This window comes from Salvelinus namaycush, chromosome 30 (assembly GCF_016432855.1).
Source record: "Salvelinus namaycush isolate Seneca chromosome 30, SaNama_1.0, whole genome shotgun sequence".
Lineage (NCBI taxonomy): Eukaryota > Metazoa > Chordata > Actinopteri > Salmoniformes > Salmonidae > Salvelinus > Salvelinus namaycush.
Genome location: NC_052336.1, coordinates 14,634,828 through 14,648,000, shown reverse-complemented (window position 1 = coordinate 14,648,000; position 13,173 = coordinate 14,634,828). Strand labels below are relative to the sequence as shown.

Below are 13,173 nucleotides of genomic sequence, written 5' to 3'. Positions count from 1 at the left end.
TTACAGTCTTGTCTCATCGCTGCAACTCCCGTACGGACTCGGGAGAGGCAAAGGTCGAGAGTCATGCGTCCTCCGTCCTCCGAAACACAACCAAGCTGCACTGCTTCTTCAAACAATACCCACTTAACTTCACTAGGGTAGGGGGCAGCATTCAGAATTTTGGATGAAAAGCGTGCCCAAATTAAACTGCCTGCTACTCAGCCATAAAAGCTAGAATATGCATATTATTAGTAGATTTGGATAGAAAACACTCTGAAGTTTCTAAAACTGTTTGAATGATGTCTGAGTATAACAGAACTCATATGGCAGGCAACAACCTGAGAAAAAAATCAAACCAGGAAGTGGGAAATCTGAGGTTTGTAGTTTTTCAAGTTATTGCCTATCAAATATACAGTGTCTATGGGGTCATATTTCACTTCCTAAGGCTTCCACTAGATGTCAACAGTCTTTAGAACCTTGTTTGATGCTTCTACTGTGAAGGAGGGGGGAATGGGAGCTTAATGAGTCAGAGGTCTGCCAGAGTGGCATGAGTTGACCACGCGTGTTCACGTGAGAGTTAGCTTGCGCTCCATTGCATTTCTACAGACAAAAGGAATTCTCCGGTTGGAACAGTATTGAAGATTTATGATAAAAACATACTAAAGATTGATTCTATACTTCGTTTGACATGTTTCTACGAACTGTAATTTGAGTTTGTCTGAACTTTCGCCTGGACTTGCCCGCGCCTCATGAGTTTGGATTGTGAACTAAACTCGCAAACAAAAAGGAGGTATTTGGACATAAATGATGGACTATCGAATAAATCAAACATTTATTGTGGAACTGGGATTCCTGGGAGTGCATTCTGATGAAGATCATCAAAGGTAAGTGAATATTTATAATGCTATTTCTGGCTTCTGTTGACTCCACAACATGGCGGATATCTGTATGGCTTGGTTTTGTGTCTGAGCGCTGTACTCAGATTATTGCATGGTGTGCTTTTTCTGTAAACTTTTTTTGAAATCTGACACAGCGGTTGCATTAAGGAGAAGTGGATCTTAAATTCCATGCATAACAGTTGTATCTTTTAGCAATGTTTATTATGAGTATTTCTGTAAATTGATGTGGCTCTCTGCAAAATCACCGGATGTTTTGGAACTACTGAACATAACGCGCCAATGTAAACTGAGATTTTTGGATATAAATATGAACTTTACCGAACAAAACATACATGTATTGTGTAACATGAAGTCCTATGAGTGTCATCTGATGAAGATCAAAGGTTAGTGATTAATTTGATCTATTTCTGCTTTTTGTGACTCCTCTTTTTGGCTGGAAAAATGTCTGTGTTTTTCTGTGACTTGGCTCTGACCTAACATAATCGTTTGGTGTGCTTTCGTTGTGAAGCCTTTTTGAAATCGGACACTGTGGCTGGATTTACAACAAGTGTATCTTTAGAATGGTGTAAAATACTTGCATGTTTGATGAATTTTAATTATGGGATTTCTGTTGTTTTGAATTTGGCGCCCTGCAGTTTCACTGGCTGTTGACGAGGTGGCGTCCCACGCTAGTGTCCCACATACCCTAGTGAGGTTAACCCGGTAGCCAGCCGCACCAATGTGTCGGAGGAAACGCCGTACACCTGGCGACCGTGTCAGCATGTGCAGCGCCCGGCCCGCCACAGGAGTCGCTAGTGCACGATGGGACAAGGACATCCCTGGCGGCGAAACCCTCCCCTATCCCGGACGACGCTCGGCTAATTGTGCGCTGCCCCATGGGTCTCCCGGTCGCGGCCGGCTGCGACAGAGTTTGGATTCGAACCCAGAATCTCTAGTAGCACATCAGTGCCTTAGACCACCGTGCCACTCGGGAGGCATGACCACCACTTTACATGTTGCGTTTATATTTTTGTTCAGTATAAAAACTGCCAAATCAATCCTCAGTCTCCCACTGACTCGAGAGACATGCAAAGCTCTCATCATAACTTTCCAAAGGGCAGTCCAGCACCACCAGAACCAAGCCAAGGACAGATCTTTTCAATGGGAGGCAGTGTTTACTTTTGTGCCAGCTCTCCAAATGTAGATCATAGGTATCATCTATCACTCAGGCTGTACTCACCCAGTCATGTGTAATGTGCACCATTCAGGACTCTAACCTGTAGATTAACATTAGGGCAATTCCATGGTAACAGAATGATGCTGAGACAGATTTTACACCTTAATATGCATGCCAAAGAAAAACCATTGATTGCAAAGTTAAACAAACCATACAACTCTATGCACAAGGATGTTCAACAATTTCCACTAACAATGTTACAAAAACACATTTACTTGAAGAACAGTGCAGATGTGAAGTTTTGTAACATAATGATAGTTGAAAACTGTGACCAAGTTCTCCAAAAACTCTTAAAAATCTGCTCTGAATTATGATTCAAAAAAGTCAGTAGAAAGAATGGGGTGTCAACTATGATGACACTGAGCAACAAAAAAAAACAAACTCTTTGGTTATTGAACTACAGTAAGTGAAGTGGATTAACACCTGATAACAGAATGACATCATGGGTCCCTGATCTGTACAATACAGAAATGCATAATTATTAGGGATGTAACGATTCACCAATATGTATATTCAAATGTTTAAGATGAGTGCATCAGTCCTCGGACCCCAAATTGATCCAAATGTAGCATGCATCGGTCAAAAAACTGATTTAAAATGTTACAAATTAATGGTTCACACATTTCTTTTGCTCTGACCAACGCGAGATAGGTGACCAGTTTAAGAGTCTTATGGCTTGGGGGTAAAAACTGTTGAGAAGCCTTTTTGTCCTAGACTTGACACTCCGGTACCACTTGCCATGCAGTAGTAGAGAGAACAGTCTATGATTGGGGTGGCTGGGGGTCTTTGACAATTTCTAGGGCCTTCCTCTGACACCGCCTTGTGTAGAGGTCCTGGATGGCTGGCAGCTTAGCCCCAGTGATGTATTAAACGTTCGCTTTTTTTACATGGCACATAATGCACTTTAAATAAACAAATTAAAAAATATTAAATAAATTAAAAAGACAAAATATAAATATTGGAGAAAAAAAAAAATATATATATATATACACTGCTCAAAAAAATAAAGGGAACACTTAAACAACACAATGTAACTCCAAGTCAATCACACTTCTGTGAAATCAAACTGTCCACTTAGGAAGCAACACTGATTGACAATAAATTCCACATGCTGTTGTGCAAATGGAATAGACAAAAGGTGGAAATTATAGGCAATTAGCAAGACACCCCCCAAAAAGGAGTGATTCTGCAGGTGGTGACCACAGACCACTTCTCAGTTCCTATGCTTCCTGGCTGATGTTTTGGTCACTTTTGAATGCTGGCAGTGCTCTCACTCTAGTGGTAGCATGAGACGGAGTCTACAACCCACACAAGTGGCTCAGGTAGTGCAGTTCATCCAGGATGGCACATCAATGCGAGCTGTGGCAAAAAGGTTTGCTGTGTCTGTCAGCGTAGTGTCCAGAGCATGGAGGCGCTACCAGGAGACAGGCCAGTACATCAGGAGACGTGGAGGAGGCCGTAGGAGGGCAACAACCCAGCAGCAGGACCGCTACCTCCGCCTTTGTGCAAGGAGGTGCACTGCCAGAGCCCTGCAAAATGACCTCCAGCAGGCCACAAATGTGCATGTGTCTGCTCAAACGGTCAGAAACAGACTCCATGAGGGTGGTATGAGGGCCCGACGTCCACAGGTGGGGGTTGTGCTTACAGCCCAACACCGTGCAGGACGTTTGGCATTTGCCAGAGAACACCAAGATTGGCAAATTCGCCACTGGCGCCCTGTGCTCTTCACAGATGAAAGCAGGTTCACACTGAGCACATGAGCACATGTGACAGACGTGACAGAGTCTGGAGACGCCGTGGAGAACGTTCTGCTGCCTGCAACATCCTCCAGCATGACCGGTTTGGCGATGGGTCAGTCATGGTGTGGGGTGGCATTTCTTTGTGGGGCCGCACAGCCCTCCATGTGCTCGCCAGAGGTAGCCTGACTGCCAATAGGTACCGAGATGAGATCCTCAGACCCTTTGTGAGACCATATGCTGACACATGCACATTTGTGGCCTGCTGGAGGTCATTTTGCAGGGCTCTGGCAGTGCACCTCCTTGCACAAAGGCGGAGGTAGCGGTCCTGCTGCTGGGTTGTTGCCCTCCTACGGCCTCCTCCACGTCTCCTGATGTACTGGCCTGTCTCCTGGTAGCGCCTCCATGCTCTGGACACTACGCTGACAGACACAGCAAACCTTCTTGCCACAGCTCGCATTGATGTGCCATCCTGGATGAACTGCACTACCTGAGCCACTTGTGTGGGTTGTAGACTCCGTCTCATGCTACCACTAGAGTGAGAGCACCGCCAGCATTCAAAAGTGACCAAAACATCAGCCAGGAAGCATAGGAACTGAGAAGTGGTCTGTGGTCACCACCTGCAGAATCACTCCTTTTTGGGGGGTGTCTTGCTAATTGCCTATAATTTCCACCTTTTGCCTATTCCATTTGCACAACAGCATGTGAAATTTATTGTCAATCAGTGTTGCTTCCTAAGTGGACAGTTTGATTTCACAGAAGTGTGATTGACTTGGAGTTACATTGTGTTGTTTAAGTGTTCCCTTTATTTTTTTGAGCAGTGTATATAATATATATATATACACACACACACACAGTGGGGAGAACAAGTATTTGATACACTGCCGATTTTGCAGGTTTTCCTACTTACAAAGCATGTAGAGGTCTGTAATTTTTATCATAGGTACACTTCAACTGTTCTACGAACTTTACGGATACTATTTGGAATTTTTGTCAACCCTTGATGACATGCCTAAGGCTGTGGAATACTGAACATAACGCGCCAAACAAATGGAGTTTTTTTTAATATAAAAATAATCTTTATCGAACAAAAGGAACATTTATTGTGTAACTGGGAGTCTTGTGAGTGCAAACATCTGAAGATCAAAGGTAAGCGAATAATTGTATTGCTTTTCTAGCTTTCGTGACCAATCTACATTGCTGCTAGCTGTTCGTAATGTTCTGTCTAGTGATCGATAAACTCAAACGCTTGGATTGCTTTCGCTGTAAAGCATATTTTCAAAATCTGACACGATAGGTTGATTAACAACAAGCTAAGCTGTGTTTTGGTATATTTCACTTGTGATTTCATGAAAATAAATATTTTTAGTAATTATTTTTTAATTTGGCGCTCTGCAATTCAGCGGTTGTTTACGAAAATGATCCCGTTGAAGGTAAAGGGATCCGTGCACCAAGAGGTTAACAAAGGTGTGAGTGATGACGAGGACAAGGCTGGAGATTACTCTGTCATGCTGATTGAGTTCGAATAACAGACTGGAAGCTTCAAAAGGAGGGTGGTGCTTGGAATCATTGTTCTTCCTCTGTCAACCATGGTTACCTGCAAGGAAACACGTGCCGTCATCATTGCTTTGCACAAAAAGGGCTTCACAGGCAAGGATATTGCTGCCAGTAAGATTGCACCTAAATCAACCATTTATCGGATCATCAAGAAACTTCAAGGAGAGCGGTTCAATTGTTGTGAAGAAGGCTTCCGAGCTCCCAAGAAAGTCCAGCAAGAGCCAAGACCGTCTCCTAAAGTTGATTCAGCTGCAGGATCGGGGCACCACCAGTACAGAGCTTGCTCAGGAATGGCAGCAGGCAGGTGTGAGTGCATCTGCATGCACAGTGAGGCGAAGACTTTTGGAGGATGGCCTGGTGTCAAGAAGGGCAGCAAAGATGCCACTTCTCTCCAGGAAAAACATCAGGGACAGACTGATATTCTGCAAAAGGAACAGGGATTGGACTGCTGAAAAGTCATTTTCTCTGATGAATCCCCTTTCCGATTGTTTGGGGCATCCGGAAAAAAGCTTGTCCAGAGAAGACAAGGTGAGCGCTACCATCAGTCCTGTGTCATGCCAACAGTAAAGCATCCTGAGACCATTCATGTGTGGGGGTGCTTCTCAGCCAAGGGAGTGGGCTCACTCACAATTTTGCCTAAGAACACAGCCATGAATAAAGAATGGTACCAACACATCCTCCGAGAACACCTTCTCCCAACCCCCCAGGAACAGTTTGGTGATGAACAATGCCTTTCCAGCATGATGGAGCACCTTGCCATAAGGCAAAAGTGATAACTAAGTGGCTCGGAGAACAAAACATCAATATTTTGGGTCCATGGCCAGGAAACTCCCCAGAACTTAATCCCATTGAGAACTTGTGGTCAATCCTCAAGAGGTGGGGGTAGACAAACAAAAACCCACAAATTCTGACAAACTCCAAGCATTGATTATGCAAGAATGGGCTGCCATCAGTCAGGATGTGGCCCAGAAGTTAATTGACAGCATGCTAGGGCGGATTGCAGAGGTCTTGAAAAAGAAGGGTCAACACTGCAAATATTGACTCTTTGCATCAACTTCATGTAATTGTCAATAAAAGTATTTGACACTTATGAAATGCTTGTAATAATACTTCAGTATTCCATAGTAACATCTGACTAAAATATCTAAAGACACTGAAGCAGCAAACTGTGTGAAAATTAATATTTGTGTAATTCTCAAAACTTTTGGCCACGACTGTAGACTTTGCCTTGTGCACAGGGGAATTGCCATGCTGAAAGAGGAAAGGGCCTTCCCCAACTGCTGCCACAAAGTTGGAAGCACGGAATTGTCTAGAAAGTCATTGTATGCAGTAGCGTTAAGATTTCCCTTCACTGGAACTAAGGGGCCTATTCTGAACCTGTTCTGTGAGCTTGTGTGGCCTACCACTTGGCGGCTGAGCCGTTGTTGCTTCAAAACATTTCCACTACACAATAACAGTAATTCACAGTTGACCGGGGCAGCTTTAGCAGGGCAGAAATTTGACAAACTGACTTGTTGGAAAGGTGGCATCCTATGACAGTGCCATGTTGAAAGCCACTGAGCTCTTCAGTAAGGCCATTCTACTGCCAATGTTTATCTATGGAGATTGCATGGCTGTGTGCTCGATTTTATACACCTGTCAGCAACGGGTGTGGCTGAAATAGCCGAATCCACTCATTTGAAGGGGTGTCCACATACACTATATATACAAAAGGATCTAGATACATAGACTCGTCTTGAGAGGGAAAGATGCACATCCCTAATAATTATGGATATGTGATGTATTCATTGCGATGTATCTTGAACAGGTACACAAAAAGGTATAAAAATGCAATATCCTCATTTGCATGTTTGGGTATTATTTTACACATTAGAATAATAGCCAATACGCTCCCCCCAAACAAGACCACATTTGGTTGGTACGGACCAGACCAAATCTGAACCAATCATATAAGTCTCTCAAGTTTGGACATCATAGTAGAGCACAGTAAAGTAGCGTTCAGTACATTATACTGTACTCTAGTTTGCTTTAATCTCTGTACAGTGCTGTTTTGTATTGATATAGACGTGACTTTTCTTTACTGTACTGCAATGTGCTGTCTAAACTTGTGAAACGTCTAAAATTCAACTACTTTTCAACGTTCATGCACGTCCGGTGCTCAGTGGTTGAGGACGCTGGTTACAGTAAATGGAAACAGAGGGGGCTTATTAGGTAGGTGTCAGTAAGAGCCAGGAGAGATGACATTAACTGGAGAGAGAGTGAAAGAGAGAGGGGTTGTCTAGACTTTTCACAATTATGAGCTGAACATAACAGTATGTCAGTGGAAGGAAGGACAGTAGCAGGTGAACCAACTGTGGTTTGTGACTACTATCATTTCCCATTTTATCCAATTCAATTGCAGTCGTTCTGTTATTGATTTTTCAGCCATTCTGTTACAGATTTTGTAACATAATGACATTTTAAATACGTGTGTTTTTTTGTAAAAGAATGACAAGTCACTAGGCAATATTTCTTAAACTTACAGAAGGCAAATAATTTCAGCAAAATTAAATACAAAAAGTTGATATTAGTTGGCAAGGGTCTTAACTTCAACAATATTGTGTTTTAATGTTATTCTAATAGCTTTTAAGACTTCTGGAAGACGTCCGGGTTAGGGGAGGGTTTGGCCTGGGTAGGCCATCATTGTCAATAAGAATTTGTTCTTAACTGACTTGCCTAGTTAAATAAAGGTAATTTTTAAAATAAAAAAACATGTTTTCTAAGACACCATTGTTTGACCTGAAATCAAAGGCTTTGCTTATTCCTAAATTTAGGATGGAAAATTGTTTTTAAAAAGCTATATGCCTTAATTAAAAATATATAGACTCAACCTTCATTTGATGTGCTCCTATGAACTTCACATGTTGGTGCTCATGGGTCCTATAACATGGAAATGGCCATTACAAAATCTTCCATGGTATTTCAAAATTCTACTACATTAGTTTGTCATCTCATAAAGGGAGTTCCAACACTTCCCCTGTAATAAAACAGGAAAAAGCAAAACAATTATTTCCATGTTTTAAATGTATTTGGCCTATTCCATAACAATTTCTGATGTTGACCATAAAACATCAAGTCAATGTATTGACATCCCACGTATGGATCCATGTCATCCGTAGCCACATTCCTTCCCACTGGTTCAGGGGTAGCACTGGGGGACACTGGCTTTACAGCAGATTACTGTGCAGAGAATCAAGAAATATACTGTAGCGTATTTTCCGATGATTAACATAAGCCTATGTTAATGGTTGCATTTTGCAATTTATGACTAGGCTATGGTTACATGTTACCTCAACAAAACAAAGGAGATGATTGCTGACTTCAGGAAACAGCAGAGGGAGCACCCCCCTATCCACATCGACGGGACAGTAGTGGAGAGGGTAGTAAGTTTTAAGTTCCTCGGTGTACACATCACGGACAAACTGAAATGTTCCACCCACACAGACAGCGTGGTGAAGAAGGCGCAGCAGCGCCTCTTCAACCTCAGGAGGCTGAAGAAATTCAGCTTGTCACCAAAAGCACTCACAAACTTCTACAGATGCACAATCGAGAGCATCCTGTCGGGCTGTATCACCGCCTGGTACGACAACTGCTCCGCCCACAACCGTAAGGCTCTCCAGAGGGTAGTGAGGTCTGCACAACGCATCACCGGTGGCAAACTACCTGCCCTCCAGGACACCTACACCACCCGATGTCACAGGAAGGCCATAAAGATCATCAAGGACAACAACCACCCGAGCCACTGCCTGTTCACCCCGCTATCATCCAGAAGGCGAGGTCAGTACAGGTGCATCAAAGCAGGGGCCGAGAGACTGAAAAACAGCTTCTATCTCAAGGCCATCAGACTGTTAAACAGCCACCACTAACATTTAGTGGCTGCTGCCAACCTACTGACTCAACTCCAGCCACTTTAATAATGGGAATTGATGGAAATTTATGTAAAAATGTATCACTAGCCACTTTAAACAATGCCACTTAATATAATGTTTACATACCCTACATTACGTATCTCATATGTATATACTGTACTCTATACCACCTACTGCATCTTGCCATCTTTATGTAATACATGTATCACTAGCCACTTTAAACAATGCCACTTAATATAATGTCTACATACCCGACATTACTCATCTCATATGTATATACTGTACTCGATACCATCTACTGCATCTTGCCTATGCCGTTCTGTACCATCACTCATTCATATATCTTTATGTACATATTCTTTATCCCTTTACACTTGTGTGTATAAGGTAGTAGTTGTGGAATTGTTAGGTTAGATTACTCGTTGGTTATTACTGCATTGTCGGAACTAGAAGCACAAGCATTTCGCTACACTCGCATTAACATCTGCTAACCATGTGTATGTGACAAATAAAATTTGATTTGAAGTGGTTCTATATTTTTCATATGATGCCCATTATATTAGAAATGTTTTAAAATAAAGTGCCAGTCATGACTTTCCCAATGTTGTAATTTGACAGACAAACAGTCTGTGTGCTTCAGTTCCTGACATGCCACTATATATAATCTAAAACTATTTACACAATATTGCAACCAAGACAAATCACAAGTCGGTTCTGAATGATTATGTACCACATAATACGGTGATATAAAGTTAGACAATTAACATTTAAGTATGATTATCTGAAACATCAGTCAACAACAGTTCAAATGCAAAAAGCAAACCACATCTATTAACATATTATGGTTCCTGATGATACTTCATAATTAATGTAGGGAGTTTCTATATGAAACCAAAGTATAAGACAACAGGTGAAACGTGCATAAAAGTAAAATCACCATATTATGCAGTGTGCAAATTGAGCATATAATTCTGGAAACTGACTGAGGAATGAGTGCAACAATCTTTACCTACAGATATGTGAAGAGATTCATGTTGAATGTAGGCTTATAATATTTTGCAGGTTTGTAATGATACAACATGCAGGTCATTATTATTGCTGAAGATATGCTAAGGTGCAGGGCAGGCTGTGCTATTATTACCATAGTCATTTATACCGCCATGGATTTAAAATACATGTCGAGACATGCAAAAAAAAATAATGATTGTGGTTTTCAACCCAGTTAGCCAGTTGTGCACGCCTGCACTTTCTCCCATAAACTAACTTCGTTATAACGCGGGCAAGCGTACTAGCTACATACTATTGTTTTCCCGAAATTACGCAAATTGGCTAGAGTGCGTGCACTAATGAGGATACGGAAACCTTGCACAAGTCCAGCCCATATATACCTTAGTGGCCCAGCTCGCTAATGTTAGTTACCAACCGCGAGGTTTCTTGCAGCACCCGGGTTGTTAATAATCACCCATTTTGACCGTTTTAGTCGAAACCTGTCCACCACAACGAAAAAGGCAGCGATAACTTATTGCTAATGTCATGAAGATGTGTCCGACAATTTATAGTAAACAATATTAGCTCTTGGTACCAGGAAAATCACGAAAAACTGTAAAAATTGTCATATTGTCAACGCCAATCACAAAGGTTGACATGTTTACGTTTATGAAAATGGGCGAAGGAGGCAACACACTCAGTAGCTGCAAGTTAGTAATGAGCTGGCTAATTAAATATCTGGGCTAGCTAGCTAGATGTAGCCACACTATAATGGCAAAACATATGGAGCTGGCTCAACTAATGTTTGTTAACTAAGCTAGCTATCTGGCTAGCAATCAAAGTAGCACAATGCTAGCTAATGGTCCTCTTACCAGATGGAATTCTTTATTTTGAGCTGCAACGCACTGGCCTCAGTCCCTTGCAGTCCAGGAACTAGGGATGGTAAGGTGCTTATTCCAGAGCCCAGCTTCGGGTGCTGATCATGTTGTTGTTGATCCTCAGTCATCACGATGAGATTCAGGATGGGAGGAAGGGGATCTTTAACATGCAGGCCTCAACCTGGACCTCGAGAAAGCAGTTATTTTCCTACTGTACATTACGGACCCACCCGTTCTCATTTGCGATATACGTGGCCTCAGTTCGAAGGTAGAAACTGTGCCGGGAAAACATGGTTGGACAGTTAATTTCGAACACCATGCACAGACATGTATTTATAAAAAAAAAAAAAAAAAAAAAGTACAGAGGAATACAAAATGCACGCTTTCACCAGGATTCTGTCGCAGCCTTTTGGGACGACCCGTGCGTTTGCAAACACTAGTGGTGGAAGTGTTTGTGATGCTAACTAGTATTCTGCTAGCAGCACGAACAGTGACGTCACTTTGTATGTTAATGAGGAAACCTTCTAAATAAAAGCCCGCATTTCAAAACTTTGCAATGTGGATAACTTATTCAAAAGATGTTTACGCTGAAAACATTTTTGTTGTCTCTACTAACCAAATATGTGTCGTTTTGGAGGGGGACTGTGTCGCACGGCCTACTCTGCTGGCTTTTCACGCCGTCTCCTCCATAGCAATATACTGTAATAGATTGTACATAGGAAACATATTGGCTTGTAGAGAGAAAACTTTTCTATCTGTCTCAGCTAAAGTGGGATGGGAAATACTCAGTAGGGTCTCTATTAACCAAATATGGTTAGTTTTGGAGTGGGACTGTGTTGTACATACACAGGAAGTAGGGGTGCTGCAGCACCCACTGAAAAATTGGAATACTATTTAATTACAATTTTAAAATCACAAAAAGTAGTGCACTGGTCCTTTACTATTAGTATTAGGGAACAATGAAGCCTTGATTATATATATTTTTTTCCACAAACGTTTTTTTCCTGTCCTTGTTCTCTCTCTCTACAAGCCAATATGTATCCCATGAACAGTCTATTACAGTATATTGCATTGGGGGCTATGTAGGAGTGGAGTGAAAAGCCTGCAGCAGGCCGTGCGACACAGTCCCCCTCCAAAATTACACCCTACTGAGTATTTCCAACCCCACTTTAGCTGAGACAGGTATAAAAGATCTCTCTACAAGCCAATAAGTATCCCACCGTGTATTGAGTTGCAGTGAAAGGAGTGGGTGAAGTAAGGTGTCACCATTTCTTTAAATATAGCCAAAAGAATAGCTTTCAACATACCAGTACTTGTACAAACGTTCAAAATAAATGCTGGTATAAATACAAAATACGTTAAAAAAAATCTATATTCACAGTTTAGCATGTCTTTGCAGGGGAACTCTTATTTTGAAGAAAAGAATGCGCGATCGTTCTGCCAGCATAATATCCAACTGCTAGGAGAACGGTAATGTAATGCTGCTGCTCCTGCTGCTGTCAAGCGCCCCCGCGTACACTAGTGAAGAATTACGTGCTTTTTTAAAACTTTTTTTTTTTTTTTTACACAGCGGTGGTGAGCAGCCAAGTACTGTGTGCCTAATGGCAACATTTGGCTTAAATGCCCACAGTAAAAATGCTTTATAAAAATGTATGAATGAGCAGTACTATGGACGTGGTCTTCAATAATCCAATGAGTTTGTAAGATAACAGTTAGACATTTCTATTTCATTTAAATGCAATTATTTACAATCAATGGTAAACACATGAATATGTCAATGGCATTATGCTCCATGTGTAGACATGTAGCGAATATGTTAGCCTTAGTAAAGACTGTCCCCCTACACATTTGCACATTTCAGCTTTTCACATTTTATGTTTAGCAAACAACTCAAATGAATGTGTTCATTAGTCCACAATGGGCCCTAACATCATATTTTTGCTAAATGTCTCAAAGTCAAGATTGTGGAAAACAGCGACACAGCAAAAGTGCGTGTTCCTCCGCCTTTGGTTG

At 41.8% G+C, this 13,173-nt stretch overlaps 1 protein-coding gene across 1 annotated transcript in view; it reads right to left on the bottom strand.

Annotated features, from left to right (window-relative positions):
• Window positions 1–11,415, bottom strand: part of rfx7a (regulatory factor X7a) — a 44,012-nt gene extending 32,597 nt beyond the window's left edge. The window contains exon 1 of the mRNA XM_038969540.1: window positions 11,155–11,415. Within this exon, the coding sequence (XP_038825468.1) occupies window positions 11,155–11,288 (134 nt within the window). The 5' untranslated portion in view covers window positions 11,289–11,415. The remainder of the gene's footprint in view (window positions 1–11,154) is intronic.
• Window positions 11,416–13,173: the final 1,758 nt, after the last annotated feature.